This window comes from Pseudomassariella vexata, assembly GCF_002105095.1.
Source record: "Pseudomassariella vexata strain CBS 129021 chromosome Unknown BCR38scaffold_16, whole genome shotgun sequence".
Classification (NCBI taxonomy): Eukaryota; Fungi; Ascomycota; class Sordariomycetes; order Amphisphaeriales; family Pseudomassariaceae; genus Pseudomassariella; species Pseudomassariella vexata.
This window is the reverse complement of record NW_024467971.1, coordinates 231,932-254,603: the sequence shown is the minus strand read 5'-3', so window position 1 is coordinate 254,603 and position 22,672 is coordinate 231,932. Positions and strand designations below refer to the sequence as shown.

At 52.9% G+C, this 22,672-nt stretch overlaps 10 protein-coding genes across 10 annotated transcripts; 2 read left to right on the top strand and 8 right to left on the bottom strand.

Annotated features, from left to right (window-relative positions):
• Positions 1-1,174: 1,174 nt before the first annotated feature.
• On the bottom strand, positions 1,175-6,136 carry BCR38DRAFT_468683 (Hydantoinase B/oxoprolinase-domain-containing protein; the record flags this gene model as incomplete). The annotated part of the gene is made up of 12 exons (XM_040862786.1): positions 5,928-6,136; positions 5,684-5,846; positions 5,527-5,618; positions 5,241-5,454; positions 4,715-5,189; positions 4,248-4,625; positions 3,135-4,161; positions 2,978-3,068; positions 2,793-2,899; positions 2,444-2,726; positions 2,159-2,353; positions 1,175-2,037 (listed from the first exon to the last, which is right to left on the bottom strand). The coding sequence occupies exons 1-12, from the start codon at positions 6,000-6,002 to the stop codon at positions 1,175-1,177; spliced, it is 3,963 nt and encodes a 1,320-aa protein (XP_040711365.1). The 5' UTR covers positions 6,003-6,136.
• An 886-nt stretch (positions 6,137-7,022) lies between these two features.
• On the bottom strand, positions 7,023-8,424 carry BCR38DRAFT_353151 (aspartate aminotransferase; the record flags this gene model as incomplete). The annotated part of the gene is made up of 3 exons (XM_040856755.1): positions 7,023-7,138; positions 7,239-8,052; positions 8,119-8,424. 3 exons carry the CDS (start codon positions 8,422-8,424, stop codon positions 7,023-7,025), a joined length of 1,236 nt encoding a protein of 411 aa, XP_040711364.1.
• Positions 8,425-9,122: 698 nt separating this feature from the next.
• BCR38DRAFT_527486 (glycoside hydrolase superfamily) lies at positions 9,123-13,848 on the bottom strand (the record flags this gene model as incomplete). Its single annotated transcript, XM_040865394.1, has 2 exons — positions 9,123-9,328; positions 11,181-13,848. The coding sequence occupies 2 exons, from the start codon at positions 13,846-13,848 to the stop codon at positions 9,123-9,125; spliced, it is 2,874 nt and encodes a 957-aa protein (XP_040711363.1).
• A 1,534-nt stretch (positions 13,849-15,382) lies between these two features.
• On the bottom strand, positions 15,383-15,532 carry BCR38DRAFT_353009 (uncharacterized protein; the record flags this gene model as incomplete). The annotated part of the gene is made up of 1 exon (XM_040856745.1): positions 15,383-15,532. A coding segment is annotated over one exon (150 nt), but the record flags the coding sequence as incomplete, so codon positions are not given.
• Positions 15,533-16,663: 1,131 nt separating this feature from the next.
• BCR38DRAFT_73141 (uncharacterized protein) lies at positions 16,664-17,184 on the bottom strand. The gene has a single exon (XM_040865593.1). The coding sequence runs from the start codon at positions 16,913-16,915 to the stop codon at positions 16,697-16,699; it is 219 nt and encodes a 72-aa protein (XP_040711360.1). The 5' UTR covers positions 16,916-17,184; the 3' UTR covers positions 16,664-16,696.
• On the top strand, positions 16,941-17,117 carry BCR38DRAFT_460797 (uncharacterized protein; the record flags this gene model as incomplete). The annotated part of the gene is made up of 1 exon (XM_040862455.1): positions 16,941-17,117. One exon carries the CDS (start codon positions 16,941-16,943, stop codon positions 17,115-17,117), a length of 177 nt encoding a protein of 58 aa, XP_040711361.1.
• Positions 17,185-17,268: 84 nt separating the features above from the next.
• Positions 17,269-18,535, bottom strand: BCR38DRAFT_447320 (mediator complex, subunit Med7). Its single transcript, XM_040861141.1, has 2 exons — positions 17,903-18,535; positions 17,269-17,751 (listed from the first exon to the last, which is right to left on the bottom strand). The coding sequence occupies exons 1-2, from the start codon at positions 18,329-18,331 to the stop codon at positions 17,455-17,457; spliced, it is 726 nt and encodes a 241-aa protein (XP_040711359.1). The 5' UTR covers positions 18,332-18,535; the 3' UTR covers positions 17,269-17,454.
• Positions 18,536-18,716: 181 nt separating this feature from the next.
• On the top strand, positions 18,717-19,961 carry BCR38DRAFT_353014 (uncharacterized protein; the record flags this gene model as incomplete). Its single annotated transcript, XM_040856746.1, has 2 exons — positions 18,717-19,307; positions 19,350-19,961. The coding sequence occupies 2 exons, from the start codon at positions 18,717-18,719 to the stop codon at positions 19,959-19,961; spliced, it is 1,203 nt and encodes a 400-aa protein (XP_040711358.1).
• A 458-nt stretch (positions 19,962-20,419) lies between these two features.
• BCR38DRAFT_352829 (uncharacterized protein) lies at positions 20,420-20,920 on the bottom strand (the record flags this gene model as incomplete). The annotated part of the gene is made up of 1 exon (XM_040856733.1): positions 20,420-20,920. A coding segment is annotated over one exon (501 nt), but the record flags the coding sequence as incomplete, so codon positions are not given.
• A 3-nt stretch (positions 20,921-20,923) lies between these two features.
• Positions 20,924-22,043, bottom strand: BCR38DRAFT_73129 (uncharacterized protein). Its single transcript, XM_040865592.1, has one exon. The coding sequence runs from the start codon at positions 21,941-21,943 to the stop codon at positions 21,218-21,220; it is 726 nt and encodes a 241-aa protein (XP_040711356.1). The 5' UTR covers positions 21,944-22,043; the 3' UTR covers positions 20,924-21,217.
• Between the last annotated feature and the right edge of the window lie 629 nt (positions 22,044-22,672).

Here is a 22,672-nt window from a genome sequence, read left to right as displayed (position 1 = left end):
ATTCTCATAGCCTGGAAGCAGCAGTTATAATGACCTACAATGACACAAAGTTACGAAGATGAAAGTTCAAGATTCGCCAGTCCAGTGCACATGTGTCGTATTCAGTCTGTCACAGAACCGAATGCATCGATCGTGCGTGTAGACTTGGGACACTGACCTAGCAACGATAATTTGACGATGCTCCCTAACCTCCCTTAACCTTGATCAACAGTGCATATCTTTCAGAGTCATTATCTATCATGAATATCCTTGCAGAATCCTCAGTATGCTATTATCAACCAAAATTACCTTTTGGGTGGAGGCTCATGCATGTACTTTCCCCCTGCTATCTCTCCCGGGTCCCGACACGTCGCCAGAGACATTTACCCCAGGCTTCGGGGAAAGATGATAGCTTGAGCATGCCTGAACCTCATACTTGGGACTTGATTATGCTTCATAAACTTGACTCCTACACACTTTTAGTTATTATACGCCAGAGGGCGCTGCCGCAATTCATGGTAAGGACAAGGCAATAGACGTAATAATCGCAAGCGAAAAGTAGATGTCCAACCTGATTCCCACAATAGATTTAGTTGCACGGGCATTGCCCGGCTCAATCTTCCATGACCACCTTATCTACAGTCTTGGCAATGGGTGGCCCTCCCCCATGCTACAACTTAAGAGCAGATAGCCAGTTCATAACTAGTATAACACTTTTTTTTACTTTACAATCAGATTACGTAAGAAATAGCTCGCTTTAACCAATCAAAATCTATGAATGTTGAATTCTAGGATAAATAGATTCACGGATACATATATCACTCACTCACTAGTTAGTTAATACAAGGACAAAATACAGATGCAATATCTTCAAATATTGGAGTCGCCTTGACTGAGTTTAGTAGTTGGCATTTTCAAGACGGGGCTTCACTGAGTACTTCAGTAAGAAATTCAAATAATACAAATCAATATATGAGACTTTTGTGCATTCAGAAACGAAAAAGGTCGAATTTAAATGATGTGAATAATGGGCATGCGAGACTTCAATGAAGTGAGAGACAAAAAGCAGCACGATATTGAGTGTAAAAGGAGCAGCTATGCATGGTTGCCCATGTGTAGAATCATGTCTGACAAAAGAAACGTCCAATCAAGCCAGATGAAGAGCAAGGCAGTTCTAATTCATTCTAATTGCTGTCTATGCGGACTCCCCCATAGCCTGAATCGCATTCGCCGTCCCATTCGCACGAGAAACAAAAGAAGCCACGCCATTCGCTCGATTTCCATTCCCAGCCCATGTCCCATTCGCAAACGTCGCATTTCCATTCTCACCGCCCAGCGGTTTCCCCCATCCACCCCCACCTGGAGACTGCACCACAATCCTATCCCCTTTCTCCATCAACGCCGTATTCTTCCCTCCCAAGTTGATCACCCTCCCCGACGCCTTCCTAACCCACAAATTCTCTCCTCTCTTCCCATCCTCGCCCCCTTCCAACCCATACGGCCGGAATGCCCTCCGCTCACTCAGAATCGACACCTTAATAGGCACCATAAACTCGATATCTCTTATGATTCCATCTCCGCCGGGGTGCAATCCCTTCCCCCCACTCCCCTCACGGAGACAGAATCTCCGCAGAATGACCGGGTAACGCCTCTCCAACACCTCCGGGTCCGTAATTCGAGTATTCGTCATGTTGGTATGCACCCCACTGGTCCCATCCCACGTCGGCCCTCCACCCGATCCACCACAGATCGTCTCATAGTACCCGAACCCTCCCGTTTCGGCATCGTCCGTGCCAAAGGTGAGGTTATTCATGCACCCCTGACTAGCCGCGACGGCGCCAAAGGCTCGAAAGATGACGTCGACGATGCGCTGAGACGTGAGCACGTTGCCGGCGCAGACGGCGGCTTCGGCGGAGGGGCGGAGGAGCGAGTTGGTCGGGATGTGAACCGAGATGGGGCGGATAGCGCCTTGGTTAAGGGGCATGTCGATGTTGACCATGCAGCGGAGGGCGAAGATGATGGACGAGTTGCAGATGGCTATGGGGGCGTTCCAGTTGCCTGTTTGGGTTAAGTTAGTGAATCGCCTTGTGTCTCTCAAGTATATAACCGTAGTGACCAATGACATCACGTCAAAGCTGAGACTGAGTGAGGAAAGGAGAGCAAGAAATTCTTCACGTACCATAAGCTTCCGGCCCAGTACCCTCAAAGTCAAATACTGCGCCGCCCGTCGTGGGGTCGATGGTTACCTTCAGCTGAATTGCGGTGCCGTCATCCATGTAATCAACGGCTTCGAGTGCCTTGCCACCCGTCATCTTGTAAATGGTCTTCAGCATGTCTCGCACCGCCATCTCAGCAGCGCCCTGGATCTCCTCCACTAAAATCCAAAATTGTCAGTCATGCATTGTTCAAAAGTTCAAATACGCCGACGGTGGTTCCAGATTGGGTAATATGGGCATGAACTTACTGTAGAATTGCACAGCCTCAAGACCATAATCCTCAATCAAGCGTCCAATAAGTTGACTGCCCCTGTGGTTCGCCGCAGCCTGGGCCTTGATATCAGAGATGTTATCCCTGAGACAGCGTGTTCCTTGGCATCCAGGGATTTTGCCCGGCGCCATCAGGAGCTCGGTTAACTCCTTTTCCTTGAACTCGCCGCCCTCGACAACCTTGAAAGCCTTGATGACGGCGCCCTCTTCCCACAGTTCTTTAGAATTGGGTGGCATGGAACCTGGGAGAATTCCGCCGATCTGGGTGGGATTAGTATCATCTTCGATAAAAGGGGAAACAAGTATTAGCCAAAAAAGGTTGCTTACATCGGCGTGATGACCTCTTGATGCGGTCCAGAAGATGATATTCTCTCCTTTGGCGTCGAATACGGGAGTTATGACGGTCAGGTCGGGCAGATGGGTGCCGCCGCATACTGGAATTGGAGTAATATGATTAGTATGTAGATTTCGATATTGCTCAATTCGAGCATGGGGAACAGGGGAAAACTAACTAGGTGAGTTGGACAGAATCACGTCGCCGGGGCACAGATCACTTCCCCAGTACTCCATCTGCCACTTGACGGCAAAGGCCATACTGCCGATCTATAATCATGAAAGACAAACAGTCAGTACACGGCACAGCACGAGAGGTTCAACAATGCAACGAACCATAGCAGGAACATGCGGCGCATTCGCCACCAGCCCACCATCAGGCGAAAATACAGTACACGAAAAGTCCAGCCTCTCCTTAATATTCGTACTGACGCTCGTTTTCTGCAGCGCACGACCCATCTGCTCAGCCACGCCCATAAAGCGGTGGCCGAAGATGGACAACTGGATTGGGTCCACAGTGCTGGACGACACCTCCTCTTTCTTGTCGACATCAACATCAATGACAACCGTGTCGGAGAGAATCGTCGCCGTCGATCTCGGAATTACCACGATAGTCTGCTTGCTGTCCATGATGAGCGCAGGGCCGGGCACCCGGGAGCCAGGGGCTAGGGAGTCAAGGTTGTGCATGGGGGCTTGGCACCAGCCTGAGCCCTGGAAGAAGACCTTGGCTGTGGCCTCGGCGTCGGTGATGGTGGTGGGTTTATTGTCGTTCAGGATAGAAGAGAAGGAGGCCAGCTCTACGGGCCAAGGTTTCGGGATTTGTGCCGAGCTGTGGCCAATGGACCGTACTCGAAAGTCATCAATGAGTACCTCGCGGCCCACCGGCAAGAAACCGAACTGCTGTTGGTGTGCCTTCTTGAAGGCCTCGAGATAGCCCCATGGCTCGCTCGTCTCCTGCACCATCAGGGGCGTGTCGCTCCCCTTGAACCGCATGTTGAGGTAACTCTCAGACTCGATAGACTTCTTGGCGATGTTCTGTTTCAGCAGCTTGTCAACCGCCTTCTCCTGAAGAACGTCAAGCTCTTTGGTCGCTATGGTCATAGTATTTTCGTCGTACACGAGAGCGCAGGGACTGCGCTCCTCGTGCACCACGTCGGCCAGGGCCATTCCGTACGCAGACAATAGCGAAGAGTACTTGTGAATGAGCACGCGTGAGATGCCTAGAGCCCTGGCCATGTCGCATGCGTGTTGGCCTCCTGCGCCGCCGAACGATGCCAAATTGTGACGGCCTGTATCGAACCCCTTGGCTTCAGTTAAGGTCCGGATTGGCCGACACATGGACTCATTTGCCACGTCGAGGAATCTGTGAGACATCAGTTAGCCAAATATTAAAAATGCGACTCTTTACGCGTTTGAGCCACGTTATGATGGTGTAATGGTTCTAATTACCCAGCAGCAACTTCCTCCACTGTCAACTTGACCGCAACCTCCCGGTTGATTTCAGCCGTGACTTCGTCAAAAAGTCGCCGACTGGCCTCGATATCCAGCGGAAGATCCTCATTGGGTCCAAATATCTTGGGGAAGAACTCGGGTCGGAGCCGGCCCAGGACAAGATTGGCATCTGTCACCGTTAAGGGGCCCCCTTTCCGGTAGCAAGCAGGGCCAGGATGGGCGCCAGCACTATCCGGCCCGACCTTGAACATGCCAGATTGCCAGGTCAGTATACTTCCGCCTCCAGCAGCAACTGTGTTAATGTCCAGCTGGGGACTCTGAACAGTGACACCAGCTGTGGTAGTCTCAAAGACCTGCTCCAGCTTTCCGGCATAACTGTACACAGAATTAGTTTGGAACCTGCACTGTGATCCGGAGCCAATCTACTGAAGATCGAAAAATCCAATATCCCGAGTTGTACGTACCGAGAGACATCCGTACTAGTCCCGCCCATATCAAACCCAATAACCGGCGTCCCCTCCTTCTCATCATACGCCGTTCTCGCATATCCCACCACACCACCAGCCGGCCCCGAGAGAATAGCCCTCAGGCCAGACAAGCCTTCGAACTCGACCAACCCGCCATCGCTCTGCATGAACTCACAACGGCAGCCACTCGATCGCATATCCGCCTCGAATCCGGACTCGAAACCGGAAATATACCGCTTAATCTCCGGAGTGAGGTATGCGTCCGCTGTGGACGAATGACCCCGGGGCACCATCTTGACCACGGGTGAGAGCTCGGCGCTGAGGGAGATGTGCGTGAAGCCGATATCAGCCGCTAGCTTGCCGACCGCAAGTTCGTGGTCTCGGAATGTGTAGCTGTGCATCAAACACACTGCCACGGAGCGGTAACCTTCGTCATACGCCGACTGCAGCGCCTGTTTGGTTTCTTCAAGGTCTAGTGGCGTGCTTGTCAGAAAAAGAAGGCATATGGGGGCGAAGGACATACCTATCCGCTGAAGAATCCTCACCGTTTCTCCAGTGATCCCCTTTACTAGGTCTACCCCGTCTATCGTTGCCTCGGGTAGGGAGGGGCACTCAGTCGACGCCTCCAGTGTAACGCGTTCTGGCACTTCAATGACTTTGGAGTACAGCACGTCTGGCTTGTTAATAGCCAGGTCAAAGAGCTTCGGTCTGGACTGATCGCCAATGTGGAGCAGATCCTACTGGTTGGCATCGCCATTAGCCCCCATACTCATCCCATATCCCTGTTTGAGGAGAAATAGCAAACTGACCTTGAGGCCTTTCGTCACAACGAAAGCAGTGCGCTCGCCCCTCCGCTCAAGTAGAGCATTCGTAGCGACTGTGGTCCCCATTTTGATGGACTCTAGTTATGCGAAAGTCACTTCTCAGCGCGCGTGCTTTGCTTTTGCATCGAATGAGACAACATACCGACTCCCCGCAAAGAAATCTTCTCCCCCTTCGGATATGGTTTTCCCGTCGCCTGCTCCAACACCCTCCGTATGGCCTCGACGGGCGCATCTGGGTAGTTGTCTGGGTCTACGGACAGTAACTTGACTAAAATATCATCTTGTCCTGGTACGAAGGCGACGCACTTCGCAGTCTCTAGTTAGCGTCTCCTTTTCGTAGACCATTGAGAATAGCATCTGGACGCAAGTGATTGACAGTGACTCACGTCTGTGAAGGTACCACCACGATCGATGGAGATGCGAATCCCACGAGCCGGCTCGGGCTCCGGCATTGAACCCATATCTTTGCTTAGCGAGGAGGTGTGGCCAAAGGGCGTGTAGAATGTTGAGATGGGATTGAGGACGATCTGCAAAAGACGGGAATAGGGGTACAGTCTCACAGCTCAAAATCAAATGCGGTTTTGTTTTGCAGTTGATGATATCAATGACATGGACGCAGAGCTAGAGATTCTTCTACAAGTCTGTTGGTAATAACACGAAGGAACGCACCGCCAAGCCATGTGGACCGGAACCGATTGGCAAGACCGATCACCGGGATCTAAACACCACAGGTCTGGGTACCACCACCACGGGATGAGATAATCAACACGATGCTCCACCTCCTTCAGATAACGTCAACGGTTTGGGATTGTCGATGACCATGGGGCAGACTCCCGAATGCAACCTGGTCTAGTGTAGGTCAGACTTGCAGCTGTGTGGAGTTGGGTGGTGGAGATACTCCGCACATAGGGAGCTCCACCTCCACCTCCACCTGACTTCAGAACCCTTATTCGAGAGTCGAGACATTTTATTCTAGGGATTATCAACTTTGCCGATGACATATCAGGGGAGATTTTTTATTTTGAAGACAATATCCAGGCTTCTTAGTCCCTGTACTGGCTTATTGCAGTAGAAAACCGGCTTGTCCCGTGTTGTTATTCCTCTAGCCACATGACGTTTCCTTCTCTCTGCTCGGTAACAACGTAATTCTGTACATGACGATGGTTACTCTCTGGTGACTAATAGGGCCATGGCTAGTGGAACAATGACAGAAATGATATGCGGGGAAATTTTGTAGCTCATGATTGGTCCTACTCATCTATTCCTGGACTTCGATCAGGACTATGGCTTGGGCAGATTCCAGAATAGGGCATGTGTCGAAAATTCGCAAGGGTATCTTCGTTGTCACTCGCTGAAACACTTCGGCATAGAGGTTCTGGCACAGTCTATGCCTGGATTTGTATTCCTGTGTGTACGGAAGACTTTCTGCTTGGTATCTGCCTTTTCGCGCTTGTGTACTACACCTCCATCCCACTAGATGGTCATTTCACCGTCCTCACGGTACTGTCAACTGCCTCAGCAAAATACACCACATTGCTCTCATTGAGTCCTGCAATCGAGATTCTCCCCGTCTCCGCCATGTAGACGTGCCACTTATCTGTAGCACACAAGTCAAAACATTAGCACCGAATCCCGTAAAGCACAACACACATTGTCAAGTCGTAGGGGATTTCGGAAGTAGAGCCAGTCATACGTACCTTCAAGGTGCACCACCTGCGCCGGCTCAAGCCCAGTATACGCAAACATCCCACTCTGTTTCACAATATGCTCCCAACTCCCCGGGGTCTTTGCCTTCACTAATTCCTCGTACAGTCTCTCCCGCATCGTCCTAATCCTCCCCGACATAACCCCCAAATCCTCATCCCATTGCGTCTTAATGTCCGGCGTCCCCAACACCTGCGCCACGATCCGAGCCCCATATGCAGGCGGATTCGACACCGTCGCCCTCTGCACGTTCTCCAGAACCGATTGCATCGTCCGCGCTAAATCGGACGACCCGGCTACAAAGGACGTGAGGCCGATGCGCTCACCATATAGACCCATACTTTTGGCAAAGGACAGGCACACAGCAGCTTCCAGATGCAGGTCCTCGACAAAATAGCGTATTGCCCACGCATCTTCGTCTACGTTGCCCGAGTTGAAGCCCAAGTAGGCCGCGTCGAATATGGGGAAGATGTGCTTCTCCTTGACCACAGCCGCGATGGCTTTCCATTGCTCGCGCGAGGGATCGCAACCTGTGGGGTTATGCGCGCATGCGTGCAGGACGACGGCGGACGAGCCGTCTGCTTTGATGTCGCTTAGGACCGAAATGTAGCTCTCAAAGTCAAAGTGGCCGGCCTTGTAGTAGGGAATGGTCTGTACGGCGAAGCCGAGAGACTCGAAAAGCAGCTGGTGGTTCGACCAGGTAGGTTCAGTGATGTAGATGGTTTTCACCTTGGGGCTCGCTCGCTTCAGGGCCAGACCAGTAAGGAGAAGGGCGCCGGTGCCTGATATGGCTTGGCAGGATGCTATCTAGAAAAGGGGGTTAGCAATAGTGCTTTACCATGAATGGGTAAATAAATGTGATGGTATAAATACCCGGTTCTCCTCCAGCGCCTTGGTGCCATGAAACGCCAATTTAACGGCTTCATCGCGGAAGGATTTTAAACCCGCGATGGGAAGATACTCGTGCCCGCAGTCAGCGGCGGCGATTTCACCCTTGGCCGACCGCACAGACGGGAGAATCCATGGTTTGCCATCGGCGTCACGATATGTGCCTTGCCCGAGATTGACCTTGTTGGGAGTCGTGTCGGCGAGATACCTGCGAGTAACGTCGAAAATAGAATCGGGGGGGATGAAAGTTGCCTCGCTGAAGGCGGAGGAAGATGCGTCGAGGGAAGCCATTGTGAAGATTTCTCGAAAGAAAACGCAAATATAATAGTCGGAAAGTACAAAATCACATAATATCAAAGATTGGTATTTGGGTTGCGGGAACATTATGGATATTGTCCTACTCGCCGTTGGCTCGGGAGTTGATGTGGAGCCCATCAATTGTCCACTTTAAGCACCTGTAGCATTCAGCGGACCCGAGATCGGCTAACGCTGGAGTGGGAATGAGCAGACGGGGCACGAATCCAGATAGAGATTGTGTGCGAGTGGTATCTGGATGTGACTGTGTGTATTTTTTGCCTTGGCGGAGATCAAACATTAGGCCAATATTTGTATACATTGACTACCAATGACCGCAAGTGCTCACACCATGGAAGAACCTCGGGAACAGGATAGTTATGTAGGGTACGTTTTTGGGCATATATTATGTACAATATCATTTATAGGACAATGCATCATCAGCCTCCAGAAAGCCCAACCCAGCCTATGTACGAAGATCTGACCCAATCAGGGCCTATTCATTGCCCTATCCTACTACATCCAACACAAGCAAAGTACCTTATCGCACCGCCAATACAGGGCCTAAAGTCACAGTCATGTGAATATATCCCTTTCCCACCCCAACGCCCGATTCAGCCGGCGTCTAATCCGTCTCATCACAATGAGGGCATCATCCTAGCGAAGTGAGGCTTATAGACCTAGATGCTGCGCTTCTATCGTGCACCTTCGCCAACGAGCTTGAAGCGCCACACAGATCCATACCCCTTGCGGCCACCAAAGCCCATGGTGGACGTCACGTCGAGGAAGTCGATCCAGAGAAGTTGCCCGGGAGTCGTGTTGCTGGAGGCGTCGTAAAAGAGCATGCGGAAAGTAGATGGAACTTTGGGAGACACCTGGAAGACCGGTTCTGCGATTGCTCCTGGGTATGTCAGCGGAGATTCTCGGCTTGGACACATGATTTGGTAAGAGGAATGGTATCGCCAAGTGCGTCTTCGTCCAAGTGAGCACCAAGGAATTAGGAATTGTGAATCTCTAACGAACCGCCGCCGCCACCATGGAAAGTTAGAGTGCCAAGGAAATTTTTCAAATTTTAATTCAGCGCATTAATTTCAATGTCATTCCAATCGTAGAGGCACAGTTATGTGACGTCTGATAGGCGACTGTTTATGTTTGACTCCTTTCATCACGCTTCGTAGATCTATCCAGTACGTGTCTGCAATTAGTCTTGACCTCTCCCTCGTCTCTAGTCTCACGGCAATCACATCACTTGCCTCAATCAAACAATATGGCCGACCCTCCAAAGGCTGGAATTACCAGGCTCAGCTGCAATGTTTGCAGAAATGCGTCCTGGTCCTGAATCGGTTCACTAAAACTTCAGTAAAACCATATACAAGCTCGTATTACAATTCTGGAACAATCCCCCTAGCCCCGAGTGCCGACGGAAGCCAAACGCCAGCTATCTGGTGGAGCGCTGCGTGTTGGTAGACGTAAGCGCGACTTGCCTTCGAGCGATGCTGGCCAGCGGGAATATGAAACAGCAAAAGCCGGTAGCAAACAGAAGAGAGGAATGATGAGGCAGGAGTCTACGTGAGTATCTCTACTATTCTTTCATTGAAGCAAGATTTCCTGATAACTTTCCAAACACACCAAGACTGCGGGTAACATCCTGGGAGCCTGAGATTGAAGGCTTCCCAGCATTACAACATGATACCTTCAAGACTCCCACAAATTTTGGGACGTCCTTCCGGAATATGTCGACAGGCTTAGTAGGGTCCGGGCTGAACTCAAATTATTGAACATCTCATTCATGCACTTGTACTCGCCGTTCATTAGAATACATCAACATGACGATTTTGACCAAACATTAGCTAATCACTGAAGTAGAAAAGAATACAGACCGGAAGTCCAACCACAACAATCCTATGACTCGGAAATTCTCATGTTTTTCTGAAGCTTGGCATAGTTGAGCAGGGGCTATAGATTCCGTATGGGACAGCACTTCGGAATATTATACAATGGTGAAGGACTTGAACTGGGCTTCTGTAGAAGCTGTTTCCAACAAATATTTATTATTATTAAATACGCCGTAGGCTCGAAGCCCCCGGTACCTCTGCTAGTACTCCCGTATGTCAAACCGTGCCCTAATGGCTGGACTAAATACATTCGCTGCGTCGTCGGTTCGCCCTATTGGCGACTGCGTTGCGTCCACTACCATACTACGTTGGTTCTCAACCTACCAACAAAGTCCCCCCTGAGAAGATCGATGCTATCTGGGCCTTGAAGCTGTCCGACCCGTCCCTAGCAGCCACCTTACAATAGTCCCACTAACTACTGGTTCTCCTGTTGCCATCCAACAAATATGCCGGGCCGCCGTTGTGTTCTTCAACAGCAAGTAATTGCAGATGCCAGATCTGGAAGCCCCATACGAAACCAACATCGACAAGGGCCGTTGCGACTCCCGTTTGTTTCGGCCAGGCGGACTCGGCCAAGTCCCAAAATATGTTATGTATTTGACGTTTGGTACCGGTAGATAGGCTTGCGATAAGCTTGAGTTGACATTATGAAGAACTGGGGAGATCAAGAATTGCACGGTTGGAAGGTTGCATGGAGACGACCACAGCAAAGCCCTATCTGTAGCCGCCGCTTAGCAGCCTCCCAATATGATGATGATGGTAGTAAGTACTAGGCCCAACCGAATTGAATTATTATCGAAGGTAACATAATGAAGTCCTCACAACTCTACAACTGCAGCTCCAGCACCACCGTCGCACCTTCGAGACTTTCGGAGGCGGCTTCAACAGTAACTGTTCCTGAGCCACCAGCAACGGCACGAATAATGGCCAAGGCAAGACCGCTGAAGACCTTGCGCTCAGTGGAATGAAACACAGTAAAGTCCGCTGGATCGCCGTTATCCGTAGCTGCAACCTCTCCATCGCCATCAACAACCGAAAACCGTATCGTGTTGTTCGCGCGCGGCACCACATTGCCATCCCCGTCAACAACTTCAACAGTGATGTATGCTAAATCGTATCCATCATTTTGGATTTGCGTCCGATCCGCCGTGATACGCAATGCCGTCGCATCGCCAGCCGTTCTCGCCGTGGCATTAGCCAGCTCTTCACCATCCTTGTACGTAACCACCCGCAGCTCCCCAGGTACATAGACGACCTCATCCCAGCGAAACCGGTACTCCGCCTCTCCCCTTTCCTTCCGGCCTAACGACTCCCCATTGAGAAACAACTCGGCCTCGTCCGCCGCTGAAAATACATGCACCGGCGTCACCAAACCCTCCCTCTCAGGCCACGTCCAATGCGGCACGATATGCGCCGTCCGCAAGTTCGGCCTCCACCTTGCCTGGTACAGGAAGAACCTGTCCTTCTTGAGCCCGGCCAGATCCACAATGCCCGAGTAACTGCTACGCGCGGTATAATACGGCGTCGGCTCGCCGATGTAATCGAACCCCGTCCAGACGAACTCGCCCGCTACAAAGGGGCTCGCATCCTGCGTGCCGAAGACCTTGTCGGGCGAGGAGCCGAAATTCGCGCTGTACAGCTCGTAGGCGCTGACTTGCATGTCTGCTTCGGAGCTACCCGAGGTTTCATTGACGGGGGCACTGGTCGCGTTCACGACGGGGAAGATGAAAGTGCCCCGCGTGCTAAGGGTAGATGCCGTCTCGGAACTGAAGATGAGCTTCTCGGGGAACGCGGCGTGATACGCGGGGTATTGCGGCTCGGTGCGGATACCGACTTGGTTGGAGTACGCAGGCGTGTCGCGGATGCCGTTGCCGCGATAGTTGAGGTTGATTATATCCGGGACGGCGGAAAAGGGCAAGTCGGGGCCGGCGTAGTTCATTGATATGGAGGCCGGGCGGGTGGGGTCCTCTTCATGTAAAATGTCGAGCAGCATCTGCGATACAGCGGCGCCGGCCTTGCCGTCGTATTGCTCGCCCACCTCGTTACCGTAGCTCCATGAAACAATGGAGGCGTGATTGCGGTCGCGGCGGATAAAGGCTCGCAGGTCCGGCTCGTGCCAGTCGTCGAAGATGAGGTGGAAGTCGTTCGCCGTTTTGTTGTGTTGCCATGTGTCGAATACCTCGTCCAGCACCATTATGCCCATCCGGTCCGTCAGGTCCAGCAACTCGGGCGCCGGTGGGTTGTGTGACATGCGAATTGCGTTCACGCCCATCTCTTGCATGATTTCCAATTGCCGCTCTGCCGCGCGAACATTGAAAGCCGCCCCTAAAGCCCCCAGGTCGTGATGGTTGTTCACGCCCTGGATGTGAATCAACTCGCCATTGACCAGCAGCCCCTGGTTGGCATCATACGTCAAAGATCGGATGCCGAAGCGAGTTTGATAGCTGTCAATCGTTTGGTTGTGGGTATACAGCCGCGTGATAGCGACATAGAGATAGGGTTTCTGCACCGGTGCCGGTCCCCACAACCGAGGGTTTGCTACCGTGACAGAGCCATCCAATACCTGTTTCTCTCCTGCTGCAAGCGTCACGGATGAACGTTCGAACTCGGCTACCTTGGCCCTGGCCACTCCCCTCACCGGGTCGAACACGTGCACATCAGTCGCGACCTCGATCTGCCGACTAGTCGCCCCCTTGTTCTCGACTCGGACAGACAAGTCCACCGTTGCCGATGAACTGGATACGTCCCTCGTCATGATGAATGTGCCGTACTGTGCCACATGGGTCGAGTCCACCTTGGTGATCCAAATATTCCGGTAGAGACCACCCCCAGGATACCAGCGCGCGGAGTCATTGGGGTTGTCCAACCGAATGGCCAGCTGGTTATCATCACCCACGTTCAAGTACGGTGTGATGTCCAGCCGAAACGAGTTGTACGGATATGGCCACCCGCCGACCAGGTTTCCGTTGAGCCAGACCATGGCGTACGACATGGCCCCGTCGATGTCAAGGTAGATCGTTCTACCCTCGTCGGTTTTGTTCTTGCTGAGCTTTCGCCGGTACCAGCCCACCCCATGTGAGGGTAGCCGACCCATGCCGCCCCCAACGACGGGCGAGTCGCCCGTGTAAAAGGGGCCTTTGATAGCCCAGTCGTGCGGCAGCTTCACCGCCTCCCATTCCGAGTCGTCAAATGACATTTGCACGAATGAGACATTTCCCCCGGGATTGCCTGCCGGGCGCACATTTTGATTGGCTTCGTTGGCAATGAAGTCGTTGGCTGAAGGGAGGATCCATGGCTTCAGCACTTGCACCGACCCCTCGGAGCGCTGGTCGTAGATCAATCCATCTGGATTTGTCTCAGAACGCCAGAATCGCCAGTCCGCGTTGATGCTGATACGCTCACGAACAGGCGCTGAAGATACTGCCCTATCAATTACGTGTGCCTCGGTTGGCTGGTAGAGGAGCAGCAGCAACAGGCTCAGTATAGTGGGCCCGTAGGCATTAAGAACCCTGAATCGAGATGACATGAGGAGCAACTGTGTCTTCTCGAACCCATGACTGAGAATCTAGATCTGTGTACATTTTCATTCGCATAGGCAGTTATGTATATCTCTCCCCGAAGAAATAGCTCCATTACCACCCATGAGATAACTTGCGTCTCCGAGATCGTGAACCATATAAACATCCCGGTCTTCTAGCCCTTTCCGGATAGAAGCGCGGGGTTGAGAGCATTGGTATTGGAGAAAATGGAGCCAGCGGTTCCCAAACCCCGGTTTCCTGCTATAGCCTAAATGTAACGTCCGCTACCCAGTAGTTTGAGTGGATTCAGGGCAAGTGGGTTGATATCGGGTTAATTCCCGCCGAATAAGGAGAATTAATCTGGTTGCCATCACCAGAAACCCGGAACCCAATTTCGGGTTTCCATAGTGTGAACAATTTTCTACCATCCCAAATCAGTCAATTGGAGATAATGAGCTTGAAGTAAGCAATTGGTAGGTTTATTTCGGCAACTGCCTAAGCATATGTGAAGCCGCCTGACGTTAGAGCTCCGTTGCCTATTTGAGAGGGCAAGGACAAAGCATGCTATTCAGGCAGGATCTAGATCTATAGTGTCAGCCGTCATATATATATTTTGTGATTGTGAGACCTACAAGTAATCAACTGTTGATATGTGTCTTAAAGTATTGGTAGCTGAAGATTGCATGTCACGTCGTGTATGCTCACGCAAGGAAATGAGTCTAGATATGCAGCTAATCAAACCCGATATAATTTCAAGGAAGCCCCAACGGCTATAATATGGGAATGCTCTCTTATGCAGTTTCAAGTATCACCCTTGATTTCGTAGGTATGTATTTTATCAAAGTCCAAAATATTATGTTAGATCACTACATATTGCTCCGAATCACGGGCTGATGCATGAAGATGCATCATCCATCTCTTTGCCAGGCCACCCAATTCCTCGGTAGTAGAACTCCACGAATATTGATTTCACTCATAAAGGGCGATGCCCGCCTTTCTCGACAACACCCCGATGTTGCTCTCTGTGAAACCGTAATGAGGCATTATTTCGCTCTTCCCTTTCTACGCCCTGAAGCCGGCCCAGCTGGGGAAATTTGGTGATGAGGTCCACTTGGCGGTAACGCATATTTTCGGACAACCTATGTCCCGTTGGCCTGATTTCTCGTATAGTGCACTACGGTTTCGTGGTCGGTGTCATGCCGGAGGAAAGGTAAAATTCCTGAGTGGTCCAAAAGCCATCAATCAGTAGCAGTTTTAATTTTTCCCAGATACCGGGACGTCCAATTGTTAGGCAGAGTGTGTCTGCAGAGTCATATTAGCGATGTGGGCTGGCGTCGACATGGAAGAAGTCGGTTGATACTATGTTAAACTTGAAAACTTCGTGCCATGGCCACAAATCCTCGTAACGCTTTGGGTCAATCTTAAGACATAAGGGCTCGGCGGTATCAGGGTTGTTATTATTGATGTCGGGATCCCTGCCAAATACAGATCAGTAAGATTTCGGTTTAGAACCGAGCTTGGAAGACCAGCTTGGTCAACTCGTCATGAGATTTCGTGGACAATTGCAGTCAACCGGTATGAGATGCCATGTTGACGCCAAATGAACCCCTGGGCGCCTTCTCTATACAGCTGTGGCACACGGACGTCGAGAATTCCCAGCAGCCAATAAGCGTGATCCTCAACTTGACTTGTGGGCGTTGAGCAGCCCCGGACGAACGCCTGGCTGCCAAGAAATTCGAATGCCAGTAACTTCAGCAAGTAATTTGCTCCAGTCTTCTCTGGCTCCCTTGAAGTTCCAACCACTAGCGTAGAAAAAGAGCAACATTGGTACAATCAGTTTCTAAAGTATCCTATCTCAAACAAGCCATCGGCAAGATAGAAATACCTCTTCGAAATCATGCATTAGAAGTAGGTCGGTAACATAAGAAAAATAGGTGTGAGATCGCTGGTATATTTTGAATAAGTTTCTGCCAGTTTGGCCAAAGAGCTCTTATCGACGCAGCAAGTGTTGACCCATGCCTCAGTCGATGCCCAACTCTAGACTTTTCACATGTTTTCTCGACCTTCACAAACCGGCTTTCTGTCTCGTAGTATCGACATCTTTCATGTCGAAAGGGCAACGTCGTCTTGATTCCAGGTATGGCACAAAATGGCACAAAATGGCATACAGTGGAGGGTCGATGAACTTCTGGAGTTCTGAGCTTGTGGTATCGATGAGGCGCGTGGTGGGTCAATGACCGAGCGACTCTGCCACATAGGATATACGGCAAATGAATCACCAAGCGGCCCAAGAAGCACCCAGTAGCCAAAATGAAGCTCAGCTGGGAGAGAAAATTAGCGAGGTCGCCGCGAAGCCAGATGAGCCATTCAACCGGCATCGCTCAATGGGTTATGGGTAACCACCAACACCGCCACATTCATGGAGGGCGCAGTGCATATCGAATACGTCCAATCAAGGTCCGGCAAGAGTGTGCGCCACGCAGAGACGTGACGAGATGGCTATATAAGACCGGTAAAAGCTGTGTTAGTCGTCGCCAGCCGTGTAATGATGAAGGCAAGACAACTGGACGAACGTAGTGGAGTTAAACCAGAAACTCGAGCAAGCATCCCGAGGTCGAAACCGACTTCAAATTCGCATTGTGATGGCCAGTGGCGGCGGCCAGGTCTGCTCCGAGCTCTACTGACGAAAGCCACAACGCTGTCAGCTGCCAAAGCTCAGCTCCACGCCCCACTTCCTTCTATGTTTATGACGACAACCCCGGCAGTGCAGCTTCACTGCGGCGACCCTTGAGCCAGGTGCATGAATTGAAAGCTCCAAAACCAGGTAATTCCCCCGAAATAACAAGGCTCTATGATCTACAAATAGACCAACTCCATCTCCGTCCTTCGTTCCTGCGCATTACCATCAATCTCCATCTCTCCATCCCACGCACGCCCGATCTTATTCCTACTACTGTAGACCACGATCGCATTGTCAGCCACCCTACCTTGTAAGTCCCAGCTCCGTACATAGCCGCTCGCGACGCAATTGCCAAAACATGGACCGCTGACCGCCACCAGCATACACCATTGCATCTACCTTCATCAAAAATCACCTGAAATGGCCTGCGGCTCCTCCCACTCTACGCTCGTCAACCGCAACGGCCCCGGCAGTGCGGCCTCGTCCACAATCGAGAGCTTCGTTAAGCCGGCCGCGGCGACGGGCGGCAAAACCAAGTGCATCGAGTGCGACGGCTACGAATGCTGCTGCATTCCGATTCCATGTACCGTCATGTAAACAAGGGACGACGAAACAAGACCAACTTAGCGAAATATATACGCACGGCAGGGGAGATGGAGCTAGATATAACTGCTTTGGGGGGGCCACGGTGTATAGGACTCTGCTTTCTTCTGGGTGCATAGGCAAAGATGGGAGCATCCGCGGATGCGTTGTGAATAGCTTCACTTGATTTGCAGCGAATCTAAGGGTATCATAACTACATTGCCCGTCTGGCTTTCCCTGCAACGCCTTGTAATGCATATGTATCAATATGGTGATGGCGGTCACTGTCATTCTCAATGCGGCGACACAAGCTTTTGGCCGTCTGCATGATTTCTGTCTCGTTCAGCCCTCGTCACGGACACTCCTCCATGAGGGCCTCCCAGGTCTCTGCCTCAGCAGCCCACGGGTCCGCCTTCTCCCCCAACCCATCAAGAGCCTCATAGTCCATCTTCAAGCTCCCCAACCCCTCCAATATGCGCTCGACCTTCTCCTTTACGTCACGAATCGCATTCGTCTCGGCGCGCGTTCGATCGAGCTGGGACTGCATCAAGGAAATGAGGGACTCGCGGGCCTGGTGGGGACGGTACTCGTTGATGAGATGATGGAAGTTGATAAAGAGGTCGCGGATATCCGTGATTTTGGGCGAGGCCTGCGGTTTGGGGAGCGTGGTTAGAATACCCTTCTTGGTCTTCTCAATGAATGCAACAGTGGCTTTATCCTCAAGTTCGGCGTAAGAGCCGTTTCGACCGTCTTGGTCGATGCAGGGAGAAGAACAAGCAAGGGACGGCCGTAATACATACAGCGCCAGGGTTAATACTCATGATGCCGACCAGCTCTAAGAAATTCAACAGCAGGCTCTTGGCGAGCCGCTTTAGGATCGTCGCCCGGTCGAAGTGCTTGCCGTCTTGGTCGCGCTCCTCCTCCGGGGGGAAGAGGCGTTGGAAGTGTTCGCTGTCTAGTGGGGGCAGTGGATTCGCGAGGGTATACGTCTCGCCGAAGACGCGCCATGTGCCGTCTGCGGGTTCGAGGGGCGGTTGGAGGTTGCGCAGGTTGCGGGGGAGGCTTTCGAGGCGGATTGCGGATGCATCTTGTATGCCTTCGCTGTCGGCTTGCTCTTGCTTCAGGTCCTTGAGGCGGGCGAGGTTGTCGGGTGTGAAGTCCTGCCAGAACGGCGGTGGGGGTGGGTAGGTCGAGGCGTTCGCGGTTTGGGAGGGGTCTGGGTCTGCCATTGTAAAAGCCGGCTTGATTCGCTGTTCGGGAATGCCTGCGATGCCTCGAAGTGTGTTGCCATCCCAGATAATCCTGAATGGTCACAGGAGCTTGAAAGAGGAAGGCGGGCGCCGATGCGACATGGATTTAGAGATCCAAGGGACCCTTGTGGCTTGACTCGGTAAAGCTCGGTAGGTTCTTAGCGCGTGGCCAATAAATCCAAGAATCCAATTGACTTTGCCAGCTGGCAGTGGACTGACCGTCTTGCGGCTGACCCGCGGGATCCTGAGCTCGAGCTCGACTGACCTGCAACATATATCGTCAGTTGTTCAATCTTTATTTATGCAACAGACTTCTGTCATTGACCTCTAAAACCTGTCATCCGAGGTCTCTGACATTCCCAACATGTCAGACGCCCGCTCCCTCCTCCGCGCCCACCGGGCCGCAAACCGCATCGTGCATCCCCACGCGGCCTACAGCGACTCAGGCAAGCTTCTCTGCAAGCTTTGCCACGAAGCCATCAAGTCCGAGTCCCTTTGGGAACCGCATACCCGCAGTACCGGGCATAGGACCAAAGCGGCAGTCCTCTCCCAAGCCCAATCCACCACCCTCCCGGCCGCAGACAACAACCACAAGCGGAAACACGACGACGTTGACGAGGCCATGTCCGACGCCGAAGCCGAGGAAACGGACGCTATCCGCAAGAAGAGAAGCAGGACCGATACGGGCGGGTCTGTTTCGACATCTCCGGCCAATGGTACTGGCGCAGGCCATGCCCTCGAAAAGCAAAGGATGTCAACACCGCCTACACATCCGCCGCGGCGCGCGTCAAACACACCCGTCCACGGCGTTGAGATTGCTATTCCGTCGCGACCAGCTACACCGCTCGTGAGCGAGAACTCAGCAACTCCGACACCGCAACCCATGTCGCACAGCCGCTCGCCCCTGATGGGTAGTTCGGGCTTGGAATACGCCTCTGCGCCTGGCACGCAGGAGGTTGCTGGCTTCGTGGGCCACCACTTGCCTATATCGACCGAGACTGTTGGCGTGCCGCCTCAATACCAATCGGTGACCTCGGCACCATCAGCTGCGGCTATGACAGGTACAATAACCAAACCGTCCGCAGCAGCAGCATCGGTAGACGAAGCCGAATGGGCTGCCTTTGAAGCTGAAATCGCTGCTGCCGACGCAGCACAACCCCTAAAACCTTCCACAATCGCCAATACCAACGACCCCTTCTCAGACGCCACCATCTCCGCGCCGGCCCTGACGGCCGACCAGCTAGCCGCCAAATCCCTCGAGGAGGAAATCGAGCGCAAAAAGCACCTGGTCGACATGGAGATGGCGGACGAGAAAGAAGATGCGGCACGAGCCATGGAGGCCGAGTTCGAGGAGATGGAAGAGCTCGAGGTCCGGGTGCGCAGACTTAAGGAGAGGCGGGAGGAGCTGCGACGGGGCAGCGTAGCGAATTCGAGGGGGGGGGCAGCGACGACGAGTAATGGTTCTGGATCAGGGGAAGGGACAGGAACAGCCGCCGGTAAGGAGAACGTCTCTGCTGCTGGTGCCACAGGAGACGCTGAGGCAGAGGGGGAGAGTGACGACGACGAGGAAGACGATGAGTGGGATGATGGGTTCCGATTTCGGGCTTAGAGAGGCCATGGTTCCCAAGTCATCGGAGTGATTGATCTGAATTCCATGCTCCGTAGTTTGAAACTCCAAGGGGGTGAGGGTAATCAGTCAGTAGATGGCATGGCACGGCGCCCGGTTTGTCTGGACGAAGGCAGCACAGCATAAGCATGGTGAAGCATAAAGCAAGGCGTTGGTATCATCTAGTCTGGCTCCGGCCTGGTTTGGTCAGGCTTTCATTTTTCAAGGAGCGGCATTCAACATGGGAGGTCGGCTGGATTATTACATTGTACAACACCCTTACATTGCAGCCAGCCAATCCAGAGATCCTGTCCTGGTATGTGAGACCCCTAGACGCCACTGAACTCCCAGCAATCTTGCGTTTCTCGTTTTCCATAGGCCGTTCATCGTCATTCTACTGGGTATTGTGAGTTTTCCAGCTCATACCCAAGATTTCGTGTTTCATGAGATTCATGCTTGCTTCATCGTACACCCTTTCCATCCGCTTTTCCAATATGTTCCCAAAACCGCCGCAATTTCCACACTCGGCCAACCCCCGCCCGTTCTTCCCGTTGCTTGACGCCCTCGCTGCGTTCATTGACCTCACCCCTCCACACGGCGCCAACCCACCGCCTCAACCCGTCCTTCAGCCGCTCCCGCTCCACGGCACGCTTCTTGGCCACTAGACCCGGCGCTACACTGCCTTCGACACACTCGGATGGGAGGACGCCACGGTTCACCAGGGTTTCCGCCGACGGGCGCAAGGGTAGCCGACGGGAGAGCCGGATGGCGACCAAGTTGCGCGCTAGCCGCCGTGAGACTTGGGTCGTGTGGGTGAGGAAGATACGGTTTGCTATCAGATCGCGGAGGGTCGGGCGAGAAGGGGAGGAGAGGAGGGGTGGGAGTGAGAGGCGGGCGCGGCGAAGGCGTAGGTTGTGGATGAAGGGGTGAAGACAGAGGGTGCGGAAGTGATGGTTCGTCTGTCAATAGGTTAGTGTTTGGTTGGACCGGGCATTCGATTTCAACTTGGAACGCAAGTTGCTAGTGCAGTGGGATTCAAGACATCCGTGGCCACGATGTAAACAACGGCGTGAGAATGCCGCGGGCGAAATGAGAATGACATGTAGGAGCGAATATCGGACAGGCACAGGTAGCGGGAGCTCGTGAAGAGGGAGGGAGGAGGGTGAGAGAGGAGTGACTCGACCGGTGTAACAGAGAGGGAGACACTGGACTCCCCGTAATTTCCGTCGCAGAGTCGAAAAACCACGTGCAATCCCACGTCACACGAGATGCCGATGCAGAGAGGAAAACTTGAACCAACATACCCTCGACACATCCAGCAGCTCGCACACTTCGAGATAGCTCAGGATATGCATGAGTACCTCGTTTGGCAGCTCATCCAGGCTCGGATCGCCGTCAAGGCTCCTGCCCCATCCCACCACGAGCGTTTCGACCGAAGATCTCCTTGTGAAGACGCCCTCGTCCATCGCTGCTGGATACGAAACGGTTGGGCATCCCTCCGCATCTCGTGGCAGTAATGACGTTGCGGTCAATGCTGTCAACTTTGCAGCGGGTTGGCCCGCGTGCGCCCGCGTCACCCGATCCTGAGCTTCGCACTGATCGAAGATAGTTGCCTCTTCCATCGTCAGACCCGCTTCTACCGTCGTTCCATCGCCCCTGTCACGCATCATGCCTGGTTGGATATCGCCAGAAGTAGGAGGACTGTGATCTTTCGCCCGGAGACTAGAACGGCCATTGGGTTGGGCATCAGCGGCCGGCAAGCGTCCTCGCGGGGTGGCATCGCCATGCTCGGCAGAATGCGACGCGGATGGCGATGAACAAGGAAGTGAAGCAGGTGAAATCAAGGTGGGTGAAGATGAGGCAGCCGATGCAGTAGTGGAACTCGGCCCTGGCAAGGTGACCCAGGCCAGATGGGTGACGATGGGCTGCGCACCTGCGTCGGGGGCCTGGCCCCCTTCTAGATTCGGCGTTCTGCTTTGACTCATGGTGAAAAGCGAGGTGGTATTGTGCTGAAGTGGCAACTTAGAGTTCCGCTGTTGCGTGGGGATTGTCGACTAACCGCCGCTGACAGCAGGTGGTGCCGCCGGAAGAAGGGCGAGATGAGGGCAAAGCCGCCGTCAGACACTTGACTGATCGGGGGTAGTGAGCCGTTCGTGCAAATGTGTATCCCGCCGGATTAGGGCAATGGGTGGTGGTGTTGTCGGGGTCGAACCACCGTCCTCTGACGCGGCTGGGCCTGGGGCATCACAATATGGCAGGCATACGACGCACCGGGATGGTACCTCGGTGAAGAACCCGTCGCCTAATTTTGAAATGGAAGAGACCGCGGGATCAGAGACAGCTCGGGAAGGTGTCGAGCAGGTGAGGGCAAGGCTCTTGTGCTTGTGTGCCAGCGCAGCTTGACTTGCTCGCAGCGCCAGCTGGCGAATGTGATGTGATGAGATGCGCGCGGGCGGCACAATGAGGGAAAAGATCGAAGCCGAGACAAAACAGTGGCCTCGTGAGAAGCGGCCACGGCGGGACCGAGGTTGACGTCGTCACTTGCACGATAAAACGCTGGTGCCTTGTATGTAGTAGGCGCAAACCTTGAGGTGTGGTGGATGGAGGGGAGGCGAGCGGCTGGGGCCTTGCTGTAGATAGCCCGAAGCAGAAGTGGAAGCGCTCCGCTGGCGGATGAATTGGCGCACGATGCCTGCTCTTAAGACGACGCGGTT